The sequence below is a fragment of the Lissotriton vulgaris genome, chromosome 10, assembly GCF_964263255.1.
Source record: "Lissotriton vulgaris chromosome 10, aLisVul1.2, whole genome shotgun sequence".
Classification (NCBI taxonomy): Eukaryota; Metazoa; Chordata; class Amphibia; order Caudata; family Salamandridae; genus Lissotriton; species Lissotriton vulgaris.
Window position 1 is genome coordinate 599,628,627 of NC_141698.1, and position 20,450 is coordinate 599,649,076.

The 20,450-nt window shown below is 45.0% G+C and overlaps 1 protein-coding gene across 1 annotated transcript in view; it reads right to left on the reverse strand.

The window, feature by feature from the left end:
- LOC147688566 (BOS complex subunit NOMO1-like) overlaps positions 1-19,877 on the reverse strand; it is a 301,458-nt gene extending 281,581 nt beyond the window's left edge. The window contains exon 1 of the mRNA XM_086941434.1: positions 19,597-19,877. Within this exon, the coding sequence (XP_086797560.1) occupies positions 19,597-19,734 (138 nt within the window). The 5' untranslated portion in view covers positions 19,735-19,877. The remainder of the gene's footprint in view (positions 1-19,596) is intronic.
- Positions 19,878-20,450: the final 573 nt, after the last annotated feature.

The window sequence follows — 20,450 nt, forward strand, 5'->3', positions numbered from 1 at the left end:
CACTGACTTGACGGCATTGGTGCGAGTTGCGGTCTTCGTTTCTTCAACTTTCTCTATAGAGCGGGGTTCCAGGAAGGGGTGTCTGCTTTCCCCATATCTTTTTGCTCTAGCAATAGAACGCTTGGCTGCTTGGGTGCGGATGGACGCTCAGGTGTCGGGTTTTGAATGGGCGCACAACCTCTCCGATCGCATCGCCCTTTAAGCGGACAATGTATTGTTTTTCCTTACCAACCTGGAACGCAAGGGCCCCCGGTTGATGCGTATCATGCAGATCTTCGAGGAAATGTCAGGTCTATATATGAACCCTCGAAAGTCCACCCAGTGGGTATTGGGAGGTCAGGGCGAGCTCGATGCTTGGGCATCGCCGGTACAGGTGGTGTATGAGGGCATGAAATATTTGTGGGTGTATTTGTCCGATTCTCCCACCACGGTCTGGGAGCGAAATCTTGCACCTGTATGGGAGCGTGTGCGTGAGGATATTAAGAACTGGTCCCACATGCCCCTGTCCATCTACGGCCGGTCAGCCATTTCTAAGATGGTGTCGCTCCTGCGACTACTGTATCAACTACAAAATCATCCCTACCCGATTACCCCACAGTGGTTCTGGCAGGTGATCTCTGTCCTGGGACAGTTGCTTTGGGATAGTGGAGCGGTGAGGGTGGCGCCCTGGACGTGCTTCCTATCTACGAATTGCGGGGGCTGGTAACCTCCGAGATCTGGTCTTATTATGTTATGTTGCATCGCATCTACTTGTCTTAAACGAGTGGTGGTATGGAGACAGAGCACACTCAGCCTACGCCGTGGAGCGGCACTGCATGGGTGACGAGTCCCTACACACGCCTTCATCCTGCTCCGTCGAGGCATCTCCTACTGTCTGCCACACGGATTGTTTTTCAGCTTTGGAAGCAGGCATTGCAGAGGATGGGCTGGTTGAATAGACTGACTCAGGAGGCCCCACTATGGTACAACGGCAGCTTTCAGCAATTGCGGAGTCCCTCCGGGTTTCGTGATTGGGGCAACAGCGATTGGGACAACATTGGGATTTCTACTCGGGACATCATACGGGCACGATTTTAAAATCCTTTGAAGACATCCAGAAGGATTTCCAGATGCCACAGACTCAATTCTTCAAATATTTGCAATTTAGGCATGCTATCTACCCCAGCTTGAAGGGTCTGGATTCTCTGCCGGAGTTCAGCCCAGTAGAGGCAAAGGTATTTATGGGGGACCTCCTAGACCATAAGATCTCCAAAATGTATCAATCCCTGGTTACACACTGTTCCCCCTCATTGCAGCATCTGAGGGAGGCCTGGGAGGTCGATGTGGGTCAGATGGAGGAAGAGGACTGGACAGAAGCCTTTGGGTTCCCCGCGCGGGGCGGCTATAGCGGTGAGCCTGCGGCTTATTCAATTTAAATACCTCCACAGGGTCTATTTTAACAGGGTTAGGCTCTGGAAGGCGGGCTTAGTGGCTTCCCCGGTGTGTCTCCGTTGTGGCACGAGGAGGGGACCCTGCTACACACTATTTGGCACTGCACTGCGCTCACACGATTCTGGAGGGGGGTTCTGGCATGCCTCTCTGAAGTTCTGGGGAAGTAACTCGCTAACTCACCGAAGCTTGTCCTCCTCCATGTGATGGAAGGGATCAGGGGCAACATCTAAAAGCGCCATCTTATGCTTCTAGGCTTTACCTTAGCGAAAAGAGATATAGCTAGAGCCTGGAAGGCAGTGGTTGCCCCCTAGGTCTCGATTTGGAAACAAAGTCTGGACATTTGTATGGGCCTTGAGATCTCCGTCTTTGAAGCTAGAGGGTGCTCCCAGAAGCACTAAAGTTCTGGAGGCGCTGGGGGGATTAGCGAGGCCTGGAGCTGGAGCCGCCGCGGGGGGGGGGGGACCGAGAGCCAGAGCAACCTGTTGGCCTCTCCCGTTCCCTGCACTTTCTTATGGGTTGCTCGCAATTCCACAGCAGGATATTGTATTGTGGACATTGAGCTTTTGTGTAGAGTAATGGCAGTCTGGCTTAGCGATATGTTGTTCCGGAATAAGGAGACGTGCACTGGGGGTGGGGATGTTGGTTGTTTGCAGGAATCAATTTTATTGGTATTGCCTTTCATATTCTCCTGCTTTAAATGAGTAAAACGGTCGAAGTACATTTTTTGTATCTTACATGCGGCAGCTGTCTCTGGGATTCAGAGGTCTGCTTCATATGTGCTATTTTGACAAATAAAATCGGTTTAAAAAAAAATTTGAGATTTATCCCAATTTATCTGATATTTTTTTTAACTGGCTGTACCTGCACCTTGACTAAGGAGGTCATTGTGGACTGCGAGTGCGCCCATCACACATGATCCTACTCACTGTAGAAAATTTTGCACAATTGCTCACTTTGCGCCGCTCACGCTGTTCACTATTGTCACTTGCGTCGCCACCTATGTCACTTGCACATACTTGAGCACCAAGTACAATCAGGTTGTTATTGATTCTTCTCGTACAGTGCTGCCATAACTGTACATTTTGCTCCCCCGTGTTTCTTGTAAAAAGTATATGATGAATAACAACCAAAACTTAATTTGATTTAAGACTCCTTATTTCTGTACCAGTAATGCTTTCAGCATACATGTTTAATCGTTTCCAGAATAATACCTGTTGGGATATTGTTTGTTTTTTCTACCTTTCTACCCTGATCCTGACGTGGTTTACGGGTCACACTCCTGTAATATTTTACTACAGGGAGTAGGTCCTCCTCAGGATGTCCCACGCAAACCTGTTCTAAAGCGCCCTTGGCATAGATTGGATGCTGTCCACTTTTGTGACCTTCGCCTTAGTTAAGCACCTAGTCTTCCAGATAACCCTGACAGGGCAGATATGATCTTGTCTGACTGGCTCATACATTCCCTTGACACTCTTACCTGTCAAGTTGTCCCACAGTCGCAGAACCCAGTCGAGCCCTTGGTTCAATAATAATTTGGCTCAGGCCAGGAAAATGTGCAAAGCCCCGGAACCTGCTTGGAGACGACAATGTGACCCAGTCTTAAAGTACAATATCGGGCGGCCATAAAAAAAATACTATAAGACCATTCAGAAAGAAAGCGCTGATTATTTCGCAGATAAAATTAAAAATATCAGCAATCTTGCAAAATGTACCTTCTCCTTACGCAAGGACCTTAAATTTTCAGGGCAACCTAACACATCCCTTCTCTCTTCCAATCAGCAAAGAAAGGCACTGGCCGCTTTTGTTATTAAGAAGGTTGATGACATATATAAAACCTTCCACCACACTGCGATCAAAGTAGGCCCTCCATCTCAGCCTAGTACTGCCCCTTCACTCTCCACTTTTCCTGCGCTCTCCCAGGAAGTAATGTGCATCAACTGCATTAAACTTATAAATGGATCCCTCAAACCTGGCCAGTTTCAGAAATTCCTACCGCAGCTCAGTCCCCTGTTTTGTGATCTTATAAATCTGTCTATGTCCTCTGCTGTAGTTCCTGTCGTCTGGAAACTAAGGTGATTCCTTTTCTCAAAAATCCCACTTTGGACGATTCAAAGCTGGAGAATTTTTGCCCTATCTCTCTCCCCCTCTGATATATAAGGTCACCAAAGCGTGTATCAACTCCATTCTCACCACCTTCATTGAAGCCAATAATCTGCTAGACCCTTCTCAAAATGGCATTAGTCCACAACACAGCACTGGAACTGCCCTTCTGGCCGTCACAGAACATCTGCGGAGCTTACTAGATGCAGGACGGGCCTCAGCATTGATCCTGCTGGACCTATGCGCTTCATTCAATACAGTATCCCATCAGATTCTCTTGCAGTGCTTAGAGGATATTGGCATTGGTGGCTCAGCCTAGGGTTGGCTCTCCTCCTTTCTATCTGATAGATCCTTCCAAGTGATTGCCCTCCCTTCTGCTCTCGGATGCACACTGTGAGCCAAGGAGTTCCTCAAGACTCTGCTTTGAGCCCAAATTTATTTAATATCTACATCTAACCCCTGGCTGTAGTCTCTAAGGACAGGGGCCTAACTGTGATCTCTCATGCGGATGATACACACTTTTTGATTGCTCTGACAACTCCGCACAGAACACACTAAAATTTAAAGAGGATTTAACAGCTATTGCGGACTGTACGACATCTAACTGTCTTCAATTGAATGCCACCAAATCTGAGATCCTGTTAGTGGGAAAAAACACTCATCTGTGGAGTGAGCTCTGGAGGCCATCCACCTTAGGCCCCCTGCCTGCTCTCAAACAGACGGTTAAAAACCTGAGCGTATGGGTTGATTTTGCACCGACCTTCCAGGCTCAAACAAAGGCGGTAGCTGGAGTCTGCTTTGATCCCCTACGTGGTCTTAAACCCCAGTTCGTTTTTTTTATGCGAACACCTATCAGGTTAATATCCAGGCCACTGTACTATCCAGGCTGGACTACACAAACTCTGTATCTAGGGGCCAATAGAGCAGAGATACATCGTCTACAAAGGGCACAAAATGCTGCTTCCGGTGGAGAAACAAATCCACTTTAAAGCTATTTGTATCTCCCATAGAATCCTGAACGCCCAATGCCCTGATATCCGAACTGATCTACCCTACACACCCACCCACCAGCTGCGCTCCTCTGGGGGACCACCTAGCTTCTGTTCCCCAGGTCACGAGAGCCAGGGCAAGAGGGCGCTCCTTCAGAGTTCTTGCTCCAAAACTCTGGAACTCCCTCCCGGTGAGCATCAGAAGCATCCAAACCCATGCGGTATTCCGCAAGGCTATTCAAAACTTCTCTTTCCTAAGTAATCTACTTCCCTGCCTGCTTCCACCCTGCCCCTCTGACTGACTGAGATCAGCACTGGGACACCCCTTTGCTGGGGCAACCATGCGCCATACAAAAATGATAACATAACAACATATATGGAGTATGTGCCGAAGAGTTGAAGAATATTTATTAGTCTATGAACGTTTGTTTGCATTTATGTGCGTAGAGCAGTACACCGTTTGCGTACATGGATATACGCTCTTCCCATCCCGCTCTGATGTCTATGACCCACATTTAGGGGTCTCCTCTGCTCCATGCCACTAGTGGTTCTAGTGCCAATGCGAATAATATTGGGGATAGCAGGCCTCCCTGTTGCGTGCTCCTGTGAAATGTGAACATCCTCGAAGTTGACCCATTTACCCGCACACGGGTTTCAAGGCGCTGGTAAAGGAGACGAACCCAGGCGCAAAAGTGTGGTCCAAAGCGCAGCCTGAGCAACATCGCATTGATATAGGGCCATTCGATGCTGTCAAATGCCATTTGATTCAGAAAAGGGGGTGGTGATTAACAGAGTGTCTGAATTAAGCAGACCACTCTCACCCAGTCCAAAGATCAGGGCTTGATCCATCACCGTTTTTTAGCTCACTGCACCATCCCAGCTCAGAACTTGGCTATATGCAAATTAGTCTGACCCTGGCCCACTGCATCATGGGAACAGGGCAGACCAAACTACCAAGCCAATTCTTATACTGGGAAGGAAACAAGCTACCGGGGACCGGTTTCTGGCATTTCAGCCGTCTTCGGCCCGGCTTGCTTGAGGCATCTAGTGACATGAGAGCAGCAGGTATATGAGGGTGCGCCTCTGTGGTGTTGATTACTCCATATAGTCATCTGAGATTAAGTCGGGAGCTTCTGTGGGGTATGAATCCAGACTACATGTAGCTTGTTCAAGTGTTTCTAACTCGTGTTCTAGAGTTTTACACTTGGGAGTGCCTCTCTTTCTTGATGCCCCCGATTGTTGCTTGCAGGTATCCCCTTGCTAATGCTTTGTGCCCTCCCACAGAGTAGAGTGTAAGTCTACTGTGCCCACGTTTTCAGCTAAATACTGTTGTGTACGCTTGCTGAATTTGTCTTGATATTCTCTTTTCTGGAAGTGCCAGAGAGCTAGGCATGGAGGAGTGGTGTAGTTTCCAACTGGGCCCAGGAATAGAACCTCCACTGGTTCATGATCAGAAATGCCTCCGGCTTTGTGCTGCGCCCCTTGAAAGTGTCCCACATGCATACATTGCCTAAATAGGTCATCCAAAAGCAACCCAGAGTGTGTGAAGCAGAAATGTGCATGTACTGTCTACTGGTCGGGTTGTGCAGTCTCCATAAGTCCGACAGGCCCATTACCTTTGCAAATACCCACAAATCTGCCCCCTGGGTCTTGCCCGGTCCGGTCCTTTATCAGAGGCACCAATATATTTTACCAATATCGCCACACCTCAGGATCCTGAAATAAAGCCTGCGTGAACTATCAAGGTGTAGCCATATGTATTGAGTGCTAGATATTGATTGCCTCACAAGGGAGTCTCCTAAAGGAGGACCAGGTGGGGGGGGGGGGGGGAGGGGGGGGGAGTGCCTGTGTAGATATTGCAGGACCATAGTCCTTTTGATTTTATCCCTTAGTCCATTCACGTTCCAAGTCAAAACTTTCAGTGCAGTCATGGACTGTGATGGTCTAGCTATACCTTGGTGTTTAGCGTTTGAAGTTCCATTCCTACCACCCTCTCCAACACTCCCCCCCGCTAGTTGCTACCCGATGCGCCTAGCCTGAAATGATGGGTCAATATGCAAATCGAAGATAACATGTAACAAACATAACCTTGTCTTTAAGAAACTAGTCCCCTTTGTAGTTGCCCTCCTCCCTTCCACCCTGCACTTTAGGGTTGGAACTACCCACCTCCCAAATTTGCAGAGTTCCTGCCGCCCCATTAGAACCATTTTAGCTACAACTTGGGGTTGGCTGGCTCCGCCGCTCGTGTATATGCAGCCGCCCTCCCGCCCTCATTTCATCAACTAATTAAACATACTTGTTTCCAAATTCACAGGCCCCGCTCTAGTAGTCCGCTTCGTGTATCGGATGAGCTCCGGTTACTTTCTTAAGTTTTTGTTCGGCTCCACCTTTGCCTACCAGGTTAGGTGCAGTCACCCCATTTTCATTGTTGTTCGGGAGTTTTTCACACTCGCTCCCTCCCCCCAGCCGGTCGGCACCCAGCATCAGCCCCAGAGAAAATGTTTGCTTGTGTTGCATCTTTGTAGGCTCCACCAGGGGAGGTGCGCCCCCGGTCTTCACGTCTCTGACCTGGTTCCTGTCGACCTTGACGATTGGTTTTTTGCCCTCCTTCAACCCACTCCCATACCTCCTCAGGTGCTGTAAAATACCAGGATTTGTCATTGTCCAGGACTCCGAGCTTGGAAGGAAATAGCATCATATAGTTGAGGTTTTTTGTTCTTAGAGTTCTCTTGACCTCATCAAAGGGGCGTTGTTGCCGCTAAACCATGAGGGTAAATTCCAGTAAGAACCGGATCTACTATTTTTCGAAGGGTAAGTCACCCTTTGTGTCCCAGAAGTTATGGATCCGTGCAATTATGGTCCATGGTGGGCCCCCTGTTTTGGCAGTGGAACGGGTGCCCTGTGTGCTCTTTCTACAGAAAAGAGGTTCGATAGTGGTTGGGTTGAATGTGGTTAAGTACGAGGTCCTCCAATAATAATCCTGCATCTTGGCCCTCCGCCCCTTCAGGCACCCCCACCACCCAAATGTTGTTCCTTCAGACTCGTCCCTCCTGGTCCTCAAGTTTCGCCGCCATGACCCTATGCTGTTGTGCGGGATGTTGTATCTGTTTTTCAATTTTTGGGGTTGTGGCTTGCAGTTTAGTGATATTTGTCTCTGTTACCCCTACTTTTTACGAGGTTTTATTCAGATATGCTCTCAGGAGGTTCACCTCAATTGTGAAAACCACAGTGGATGGACAGAATGCAGAACAATGTCATACATTCACCCCAGTACAGAGATCTGGGCCTAAATCCATCGTTTTTTTGCACTCCACACCACCCCAGTTCAGACATGGCCATATGCAAATCAGTCTGACCCTGTGCCTCATTGGAACAGTCCAGCCCGAACTGCCAAGCCATGCCTTCCCTGGACCGGAAACATGCCTCCGAGGACCGGGTTCTGGCATTCCAGCCGTCTTCAGCCCGGCTAGCTTGAATCCAGTGGTGTGGAGAGCATGGGACTCACGTCTGAGCATACCCATCCCACTCAGGGTGACAAATGCAAAAACCACCGCCCCTTCAGGTACATCCACCACCCAAACGTTGTTCCTTCGGACTCGTCCCTCCTGGTCCTCAAGTTTCGCCGCCATCACCTTATGATGTTGTGCAGGATGTTGTATCTGTTTTTCCATTTTTGGGGTTGTGGCTTGCAGTTTAGTGATATTTGTCTCTGTTACCCCTACTTTTTACGAGGTTTTATTCAGATATGCTCTCAGGAGGTTCACCTCAATTGTGACCTTATCCAGTTTGGATTCTAGGGTCATTCCCAGTTCTTAGATTGCTGCCATGATTGCCGCTAGTGAGGCATCCGTCGGGTACTGGATTCCCTGCACTGCTGCCCCCTCCACCATAGACACCTTGGGAACTGTGTATTTGTCAAGTTTGTTGGATTTTTGTAAGGGGTTAGCCCTTCTGGCACATTTTGCACCCTTCCTCAAGAGCAGGGGCGGATAGAGGTGCCACAAGATCTCGGTCTGGGCCAATGCTTCCGGCTTTCTCCGACAGATTCCAGGGCGCTTCCTCCTTTCTTCCGTTGCCGTAGACCTGGTCAGGAGCATTCCTTATGTGACTTCCCTGGCTCAGTGTATTGTGGGTTATGAGGCCTTTGTTGTGCATGCGCTCGTTCGGGGTGGCCCTCTCTTGAGGCCTGTCATTGTCCCACTCCAGAGTCCCTCCAGCTGTCCCCAGTTTTGTTTCTGTGATTGAGGGAGAAGGGCGCCGGGGAGAGCAGGTACCTCTCCTGGGGACGTCCTCCCAGGGAAGGAGAGCCCTGCCCCCCTCCTCGCACTGCGGTGCCATCCGTCGCTGTCCAGCTCTGATCCCGGCCCCCGGTCTCGCCGTTCAGTCATCGGCCGCCTGTAGGCCTCGCTTTATAGGTTCTTTAACGCTGCAGCCCGACTATTGGTTTCTCTGGGTGCTTCTACCCCGGCGCCTCCGCAGCCGTGGTTAGAAAGGCCTCAAAGAAGGCAGACGATTATGTTAAGGTGGCTCCTCTTAGAGGGGATCACAGCGTTGAAAAAGCGTTTTGCAACCTTTCCAGCTGCACCGGGTCTCTTGCCGCAGCTCGGCCCCGGATCTTGTGGCCGCCCTCAGTGGACGATCCAGCATCCGGCTGTTCCGGATCCTGGTGCCACACTGTAGATCAATGTGGGGTCAGCGGTCGTCGCAACCCTAACCGGGTTCCAGGGGCTCCGGTCCCAGGCCCTTCTTTGGTACAATCAGTCCAGCGCCCTAGGCCTCAGCCGATCTCCGGAGGGCTCCTCCCTCCGTGCACACTTCGGGCCACACCTCGGTCTCACAGATCCAGCTCCATCGAGCCTCTTCTGACTGATCAGTGCCCCGCTCCAGCCCAGCTCAGCGCCCCCCCCCCCCCCCCCCCCCCCCTGCACAAACACTCAAGCGGACTTTGTCATGTAGAGCCCGCTGGACAGTGTCAGATTTTGCTGAGGACAGCTCTCTAACTACGCAGCCATCTTGGCTGGTGCCAAGCCACGCCAACCTTTACTACTTTTATCCATTTTGTTTTATGCTAAAGTGACCTTGCTGCGCATGGAAGTCCATAACCACTAAGCTAGCCAGCAAGCTGATTCACACAGAGCGCTATAGGTTCTTAGGCTGTTGCACTTTGGTACAAGTTGGCACACCCAAGGTTGCTTTAACTCCAGCATGCCCCCTTGGGTGGGGGAAAACTGAAGGTGCTCATGATACTGCGGCAGCTGCAGTATTACATTCATAGGCATGTTATAACGATACGAGTATTCCTTTCCATATTAGCCACAAGATAGCACATTGACTCGCAGAGGCACCTTGCACGCATTCAAATTATGCGAGCCTACTCTCCCAGGAGCATACACTCCAAGGTTACTTAATGAACATGCAGACCCAGACTAAGCTCGTTAATGTATTCTCTATATCTGAAGTGCATGCATCTGAATTTTTATTTTTACAAACAATCTAATGACTCAATTAACATATCAACCACATATTTTAACTGAAGGTCATAGATGGTTTGATTTGATGTCTTAACAATACTTACCTGTTAATTCCACTTCACATTAGGTAAGACCGGGTGCACTGATTTAAACTGTACTATGTTCCCTGTCCCCTTTCTCATTTGTCAACAGTTATAGGTACAATGCACACCTGTAACCTCGTTGTGATTTGAGCCAATATACTCAATGATGAAGAAGGGTAAGTGAATCGACTTACCTATGTCGAACGAGCAAGACTTATATTCCAGTTTCCCTTTCCAGTCCTGAAGAAGGTCCACTGACCCTTAGAGGCAATAAAGGGCCGAAACATATCGAACTTTCCGATTAAACATTAGGTGCGGTAGATCACCAACACATCCACCTCAGCACCAACTTTGTTTTTAATGTTACCACTACCTGACTAATTAAAAGGGAAAGGAGGGAATTTTTAATTCTCACTTTTTTCCAAATCTTTTTCATGACTGTCGTAAAGCAGATGGTCTCCCACCAGGTGGAGAAGTGCAGACCGCCTAGAGAACTGGAAACTCAGGCTGTTAAAACCCAATGATGATGCTAGTCACCTAACTAATAAGGCGGAGAACCGAAATGTACAGCCACCAAAGCTGGAGTGAATGAGGGTTTTTAGAGCCTATGGACCTAGGTACTACAAGACATGTGATTCATTCCCCTTTGATTGATGCAATTACCCACAGAAGCTGAATGGATCTCAGCTTCTACCTCCCTCTGTTTGATATATGAATATTAAAGCAGTGCATAGCTGTGGGAGTCAACCTCCGACAAAAAGACAGTCAAATCGAGTACCTACAGGACAGGAGCCAATATCTCCCCACCAGGTACCTTTACTTCGCATTCTCTTCCACCATTGACCTTCAACTTTCTAAACTCTCACAAATAATAATCAGATTACACAGCAGAACCATCCCAGAATGTATTAAAAGATGGCAGTTCACCAAGGATTAAGTTACACAGATGAAGAAATCAGTGCCATTCTCTCAGGCCCCTCTCTACTACAAGAAAGAGAACTTACTCAGACCTTAAGACAAACGAAAGAATGGGAGGACTTAACAAATAGTAAGACAGAACAAGTAAAAACCGCCAGTCATGGTTTGACAATGACAGAATACCTCCGAGCAAACGTCGCACCCAAAGGACTTTGGATCCATAACACTCCCAGAATTTTTCTACAAGATATCTTATTTGGGAAAGATTGGGCTGCCATCTCATGGAAATGTACAAGAGACGACCTAGTACGGATTATAAAAACGGCCACTAGACTTTCAGAAACACTAACGATCAAAATTCAAGTGTGCAAAGCTAAACTCAAAACGATAGTACAGATCTCAGTTTTTCAAGAAAAGACTAGAGGAGATCAACAAGGAAATGGATGAAATGAGGAATTACATCACACAAAATAAGATACACAAATTTGGCGAAGACTTTAAGCGGTTCCCACAAGAAAAGATGTACCCCTATATCAAAGAAGACTACACTCCACCAGAAGGACATAGTGACAGCGATTCCGCGGCAAACGATTCCTCAGATAATTCAGACTGGATTAACAGTGATGAAAACAGGCAAAAACGACACAGCAGAGGACTTGGCAGATGTAATACACATAGATGGAACACAAATTGAAGAACACACAATTTTGGTCAGCAACAACTACCTATGTTCCAACCGTTCCCGCCACAATTCCCGGGCTGGATGCATCCATACATACATGGCCAACCATCACAAACATTCTCAGCGATGAGACCACCTTTTTAGGAAGAGGCCAGAACCCACACAGAGACAAGAGGAAAGAAGTAAGTTGGCACGATACAGACCGAGGAGTAATAACCAGGAGTATGTCCAAGGATCAGAAGAAACCGGGACCCAGCACAACAAATCGCTAGTGGTGAACCTCACAGACATTGTACTAATAACGGACCAACAGAACCTATTCGAGAAAGGATTGGGGTTTGTACCCACTCTAAATTTCGACCAGTTCAAACTACACAACGAAGTCACAGAATTTTGCCGGAAGATCAAATTGAAGGCTTTTTAAATGATCAAACAATCGCTTCAAAAGATGGAGTCACTAAAATAAGGATAAACTCCACCTTCTGCCCACCAAATCATTCAGTACCATTCGAAGTACTAGCTTTCGAACAAGCCCTATTCAAATTGGTGGAAAACATGAAAAACAGAGTAAAGAAACCGTACATGAACATGACTAAAAAAAAAAAAAAAAACAACTAGCACTAGCAGAACCGAAAGCAAACAGCGATCTGATACTCAAACCAGAAGACAAAGGAGGGGGGATCGTACTCGTATCAACAGGGAACGATCAATCTCAATGCACTGAGTTACTAGCGAATGAAGAACATCAAAAACTGGTGGATCCTCACCTCAGGTGCCTTCAAATGGCCGAAACCACGATTTGCAAACAAAAGAACTAAGACTATCCCAGACTTACTAGTCCATACTAGACCGAAACAGAAACTTACGACACTGGAGACAAAACCCAATACCTGGACAGGAAGACCAATTACAGGACATTACCCCTGTGGTAGTTGCTCAGTATGTAAGCTCACCAAAACAACCAAAAGCTTACAGGCAACATAAAACTTTGAGTGGACCATCAAACAACACACAAACTGTAATTCCACTCGTGAAATACATGATCATGTGTCAATACCAATTGAAATGCATTGGGATGACGTGTCGAAAAGTCAAGCAACAAATCTGTGAACATTGCAGCAAAATCAAATGTAAAAAAAAATTAAAAAAGAAAAATTGACCTCTCGAATGAGTATCCACTTCCTAAACATGAAACATACCACCGACAGCATCCAATGGGTCATCCAGGAAACCTTAGACACCAAAGACCACAATTCAGAAAATGCCCTTTTTGAGAAAGTACAACGATGGGTGTACCGCCTCAGAACATATGACAAAGGACTCAACGATAACATCCATGGTTATCTTATGGTATTCTATCTCATTTTCTCTCACGCGAGCGGCAGCGGCGGCGTGCTCTTGCCGGGGCCGTGTGGCATGCTGAGGGAGAGATCTGCGTGAGCGCCCGGCTCTGTGTTCAGAGGTAGGTCTGCACGGGGGTCCGAGCACCGCTTCCCCGATCAATGCTCTACCGGACTGGGACAGAAGGTGTTTATTTTACAGATCTAGACCCCGAACTCTACTGAGTCCTTGACACCAGCTGGTGCAGAGGGGGCTGCTGGGACTTGTGGGGAAGTTATGATCTATAACTGTGCTGCGGATTACTCTACTGCCTCCATTAGCGTGCCTTCACTTCCGGAGTGTTTTAAGTTGGGCCAGCTGCATTATTAACTATTTGGCTAGTATCCTGATACTGCAAGGGGAGTTATCACCACCATTTTACACAGGCTGGAATGAGAGCTGCGCACGTAACAGGTCTGATCCGCTCAGCAACCCTTATGATACCAAAAAGTATCCAACAAGGTCGCAAATTGACATTGCGTCAGCCAATTAGGGCCAAGCACATGACGAAGGGGAACAATATACTCAAAGACTTACCTATCATGACCCAAATGGCAACGCAGAAAGGCTTTTAAAAGAAACTGTGCTCAGAGACTGGGCAATATGGCCGAAGTCCGGTGGAGCTGCCTAGACAGCTATAGAGGAGATCAGCCCTGGTTCACCCCCTTGGCCGTCACCTACCCAGCCCGACTTTGGACACTGTTTCTCCCTGTCTCCCTGCTGTGTCCCCCTCCTCCCCCTTTCCTCTGACTAATTACTGTCACATTGCTTCTTTTTCCTTATGTCTTACTATGCTTTTGTAACCTATGTAATTTGAAACTTGTAACTCTCTCGGAGATTGAGCAATATGGCCGAAGCCCGGTGGAGCTGCCTAGACAGCTATAGAGGAGATCAGCCCTGGTTCACCACCTTGGCCGTCACCTACCCAGCCGGACTTTGGACACTGTTTCTCCCGATCTCCCTGGTAGTCCCCCTCCTCCCCCTTCCCCTTATGTCTTACTGTTCTCTTGTAACGTATGTAATTTGAAACTTGTAACTTGCATATCCTCATGTAAAGCGCTCTGATACCTCAGGGTCTAGTCAGCGCTATATAAAACTCTTTAAATAAAAAAATAATAAAATAAAAAATATCTTTAAGACACTAGTGTACACCGAGTAATAGCACAAAGTGCATCAATGTAAAATAACTGTAGCATCCTAATACCAAGGCCAACTAGTAATTATAAAGGAAACCAAGTAAAAACTTCTTCCGGAAGATGGTCACAAATTTTTCATAATTATAGCGATTTGTTTCCTAACCTTTAGTAACTTCAGTAGAACATAGCTTTCCATTTTTTAACCTTCTAATGTCACACTGAATTTTTTTTTTATTAGGATTAATTCTGCCAACTAATTCCCAGGATTGTCACCAAGCTAATGATATGACTATCAATTCATTTACAAAAATAGGTGAAGCAGTTTTTTTGCCTCTTTCTTCCTTTTCCAGCCAACACATATGCCTAGCATTCAACTTGTCTAGGTCTATTCCGCAAGGGAACAATGATATTAAAACACTTCCGGTACAACTATGACAATTTTCCAGGTCATGGTCAGTAGCAGCAGCTAAGATGCACTGGGAGCAGCACGGAGGTAACATGAAGGGACGAGAGCTCCGACAGAGTTTTGACAAAGAGAGATAATGTTCAAATACGGTTCATTTACCCTCTTGCGCTTTACCTTTTAGTGAGCGCTTATCCATACCGAAGGAGCCACTACAGACTCTCTGCATGGCAATGATTTGTATGACCAATCACACTCATGGGCATGTTACAACGATATGAGTATTCCCTTCCACATCAGCCATGAGATAACACTTTGACTTGCAGAGGCACCTTCGACGCATTACTATTATGCAAGCCCGCTCTCCCAAGAGCAGTGAGTGCCCACATACACCCTAAGGTTACTTAATAAACATGCAGACCCAGACTAAGCTCCCTAAAGTATTCTCTATAATCTGAAGTGCATGCATTTGATAGTTTATTTTTACAAACATTATAATCACTCAATTACCATATCAACCACATATTGTAAGAAGGTCGTAGATGGTTCGATTTGATGTCTTAACACTACTTACCTGTTGATTCCACATCTCATTGGGTAAGACAGGTTGCACCTATTTAAAATGTACTATGTTCCCTGTCCCTTTTCTCATTTGTCAACAGTTATAGGTACAATGAACATCTGAAACCTTGTCATGATTTGAGCCAATATACTCAATGATGAAGAAGGGTAAGTGAATCGACTTACCTGTCACGAGCGACCAAGACTTCTATTCACTCTCTTTCCGGGCCTGAAGAAGGCCCACCGACCCTTAGAGGAAATAAATGGCCAAAACATTTCGACCTCTCACGATTAAACATTAGGTGCGGTAGATCACTAGCACATCCACCTCAGCACCGACTTGGTTTTAATGTTACCCCTTCCTGATTAATTAAACTAATTTAAAGGAAAAGGAGGTATTTTTTCATTCTCATTTTTTTCAACATCTTTTTCACAACTGTCGTAAAACAGATAGTCTCCCTCCAGGTGGAGGAGTGAAGACCGCCAGGAGAACAGGAAACTCGGGCAGTTAAGACCCAATGATGACGCTATTCACCTAAAAAGACGAGATTCGAAATATACTGCCGCCAAAGCTAGAGTTAATGAGGGTTTTTTGGAACCTATAGACCCTGGTACTACTAGGGATGTGATTCATTCTCCTTTGATTTATATGATTAACCACAGAAGCCAAATGGATCTCAGCTTCCAACTCCCTCTGTATGATATATGAAGAAAGGAAAGGGTTTATTTGTATACATGTGGTGACCAGAGGTTGAATAACAGTGATGCTGTTTACTTCTTTTCAATTTATATGCATTCCACAAATTACGCATTTCAATGATAAGGACATATCATTGGAATTGGCAATGGATCTTCCATTCTCAATGTCACCTTTTGTCTACAGTATGTTAAATAGCACACTGTACAGCCACAACCTAACTGCACATTACATTGTATATGCAATACTAGAATAGGATTTCTTTTTTCAAATCAACATTATAAAATATATAAATTCAAAATTAGTCCTGTGGGCCGATACAAAATGTTAAGAACATTTTCAACAAGTAATGGATTAAGAGGATCAAATCAAAGAGGGGAATGAGTGACAGAGGTTGACAGAAAGAGCAATTTTTGTATTTGTTTATTGATGACATAAACTCTGCCAACAGCTAAGGCTGCCAGATCTAATGAATGTCTGGAGCAAACCTCATGTATAATCAAGAAAGCAGACAACAATTGAAAGAAGGTAATCCTGTACCTGATCGAGAAAGGTACCGTCTAATCACAATCTCAGGTTTCCGTCAAAGCTATGGTGTGTTCAACGTAATTAATTATGCACACAATTTACTGAAACTAGCAAAGAGTTCGGCCCTTCCGGCTCCCCATCACTTCTTCAGTAAGTACACGAGCAAAACAAAAATGATGGGTGACCACTCTTGCTACTGATCGCACTTGGTTAAATGAACCTCATGTAATTATTTTCCCAATCTTTAAGGAACGCTAAGAAAAAAACAGTAAGAATATGAATTGATCCTAGAATCTCATGATTACTGGGTCTAGGTTGAATCCTAACCACCAAAAGCCACACAGATTAATCAATGACTTTAAATAAACAGAATAGATGAGCACCATGACAGGTTTAGGCATAAAGTGGTGGTAGTTACACCACCTGGCCCAGGAGCTCTAATGGGTTTACTAGAGAAAAATAGCTCACATGGAATACTTTCTGTCAACTATATTATATTAAGACTGTGTACTTGGGCAATAGCTTGGTCTTCACTCAACAGCCAAGTAATCTTAGTAAATACAGCTTCCAACACTACATTGTTCCACATGTCACAAAATCTTTTATCAGTATCATTTCTCCTGATTAAAAATGTTGAATTATGCATCACGTGATATCATTCCCAGTTTTAGCAACAAAAACAAGGATGGGGTACTCCCCTTTCTCACTGTTAAAGAGCTTTAACTGATTTTCAGTGAAGTCTTGTAAGATCGTATCGATTTGCGTTTGAGATTGTTACTTTGTCGATAGATGAACAAGGGAAGTTCTTTAAAAATATTTGATAAATAAGAATTTATTTTAAGTAATTTCCAAATGGTTTGTTTAATATATGTATTTTGTGAGAACATTTTGGAGAAAATTACTAGTCTTGAAGCGTTGGCTTTACATTATAGGATTCTTTATTCATGGAATGTGTATTGGTTAATTATTTATAGAAAACTTTTGCTGCCCTTTCCAATGTGTCCTCACCTGAAATTATTTGTTTCAAAATCATAAATTGTGAGATTGCGAGATGATTCTTAAGACAGTAGATAGGGAAGCATGAATAAGCAAAGGACTGTTTCAGTTAGTACTTGGTTAAAGCACTTCAGTTATACGTTTCATTTCGACAACTCAATTGAAAGAAACAAAATACCGGAAATTATAGCAAATAAGCCCACGTAATATACCTACAAAACGACTGCCTTTAGAATTGCAAAATCCTACTGAATTATTTTATCAATTCAGTTCTAAGAAGCTTTCAAAAGAATTAGGCATTTCTAACACCCTGTACAAAGTTAGATCACAGGTCATCAACCTTGTTACACTTACTTTTCTTTTGATACTGTGAAGATAGCAGTACTGTTGTTTCTAGACACCTTTTCAAGCATGAAGGTCTCCTTACTGGGTTGCCCATTATTTTATTCCATTCATGCCTAGACAATACATAACTACATATATTTATTAAATTCATCGTAACTATTTCAATCCCTCTTTTGGACAGCGTCCATGTGGCATCTCACATTTAGCTGTGGTTGCAGATTGTCTGACAACCTGTATAAAATATTAGATTTTTGCCTCTTCCAATACCAGCCTCTTGTTTTGGAGGTTTTTTCTATGTTTATCTTTACAGACCGCTACTATCACCCTTCATGATATACTTTGTTACACTGGAATTTTATGAACTACGCTCAGGCAGTTTACATTCTTCAATTGCCGGCTTCGCAATTTCTTTACGGGTTATGCAATGTTTGTACCACATTTGGGTGAGTAAACTATACATATATACACTCTGAACTTAATAAGGATTAAGTGGTAATAATCCAAGAGCCAACTCCTTTGCTTTCCTTTACAGATTGCTACACTTTACCATGTGGCTCTCTAAAGTGGATAAATTTTCACTAGCTCCAACACTGAGAAATGTCATATTTTTTCTTGCCAGAAATAGTAGATATCCTGTGGGTTGCCCCTGGCATTGAGTGCTTCTACCAACTCTGGGTGAGTTCATTATAAACTGTATGCAGCCCCATTACCCTTAGTCAACTATTCTTTATTTGCTTATATTGTTGTTTATCGGTTTAACAAGTGGCATCTAAATACTTAACTATTACTATCTCTTTTGGTAAAAAAAAAAAAAGGGTTACATCTATTGTAAAAAGATGTGCGAAGCTCTGTAAATAACATATCTATCATAGTTACATTGCTCTATGATGTCTTATTGGGTGTTACATTTTACCATTTACAGACTTCTTTCAGTGAGACTGAATTCATTAGGCCGGGAGTAAATTGATTTTCGGCTGCGTGTAAGGTAATACTGTTTTTAGTTTTGATGGCTTTGCAATGAACTCAGTTATAGCAGTGAAAAATGTAGACTGTAATAAAAAAGGCTTATCATGGGTTACTTGGTTTTAATTGGAAACTAGCACTCAACCATTAAAGCAACGTTTCAGGTGCCTAGACAATTTTCCCCACTGCCTTATGTTTACACAATTACACTCCCTAGTGGCTCCTTTGTACTTATTAGGTACAGTGTTTACGCGGCACACCACTGTTCATTAATTAGGTTTAGCAGTAGAGTATAAAATATAGGAAAGCATCACTACCCCGCCCCTTGTCACAGTCTATAACACATAAAAGGAGAGAAACCTTAGTGATATTCCTAACATGATAGCACAACCATCAGCTCCCACCCCCCCAAGACTCACCATTTGGGTTCGTTTGAGGTGTCCACTAAATGTTTTACACATCCTGTTGTGTGAGGCTACCCTCTCCTCGTTTTGTAATAACACCAAATCTTCTCAGACACCCTCAGCAGTGGCATAATAAGAATCTTCCTATGTACTTACTATCTTTCCCCTAAAGACAGATCAAGGGCACGCCATCTCTTCTTCTAATTTTAACTTAAATGGCGTAGGGTTGCCTATATTCCAGAATTTAGATTTTTTGTGGCAGTGTAAGGCTCCCTTCTCTGCCAATAGTAACGAGGGTTAACAGGGGGCCGATACTAGCATATGGCACTGTCAGCTGCATTGCTGGCTGTGCACACGGCTCGTAGAAGTGTGTATGATAGTAAGTGTACAGTGGTGGTAGGCGGAAGGATGCCTTCAGACCTAGCATGCAGTGTGTTAAGATGTGGTGTAACTCTACACCGTCAGCACAACAGCTGACTTGCATACTGTTCTATACAGGCAGCACTCACCTCTATCAGAGAATAATTGATCTCCACGTCAGACTTAACAAATCCTCCGCAGCCCACTACGATGTCATCTGCGCCCAGGACAGGATGCCAGTAAAAAGAACAGACTGCCGAGAGGAGCGGTAGCGTCAGGCACCACATCTTCGCCTGCAGGGCTACTACAGCGGACAGAGCAACCTCCGAACCCTGCTCTACCCTCGTGCCCCGGTGCCGGCTCCTTCCGGATACTGACACTGGCCGCTGTCATTCACCATGGAAGCCATGGACACAGAAGAAGGACGAGTGTTTTAGCCGCAGGGAGACGTAACTGTACAGTGAGTGTTAAAAGCGGCCATTTCGGAATGTCTCTTAAAGATAGTTTTAAATCAGTAGAATAAAGTTTAAAAAATGAACAATAGTCTACAGATATATTTTACTTTGACGTTTTCAGCGTTTTTTGGGTTTAAAATGATATTGTACAGTGAGTAAAAATATTACATTCAAAGATTACATTTTATTAAAATATTTTCATTTTTTAGCTTGTTACAGGTTATTCATAAAATGTTGTAACTGACTTCTTGAAATTATGTAAACTTTTCCTTTTAAATCGCTCTTTCACTAAGGTTAGATCTTTTTTCTATTTCTATCGTCAGTCAAGTGTAGATAATAGACATTTCCCGTGGGCCCTCTCGCCAGAGAAAATAGAGCTCTTTAATGATATCCCTTGGGTACTCCGAGTTGCATAGTAGTGGGATAGTACACTGAAGGCTTCAGTTAATGCTGGGCGCATATGTGTGTTAATGTAGCTAGTGTAATGTGTATATTCCCCCCACAGGATGCTCTGACACAGGTAAGTGTTTAACTCCGTTTATTGTATC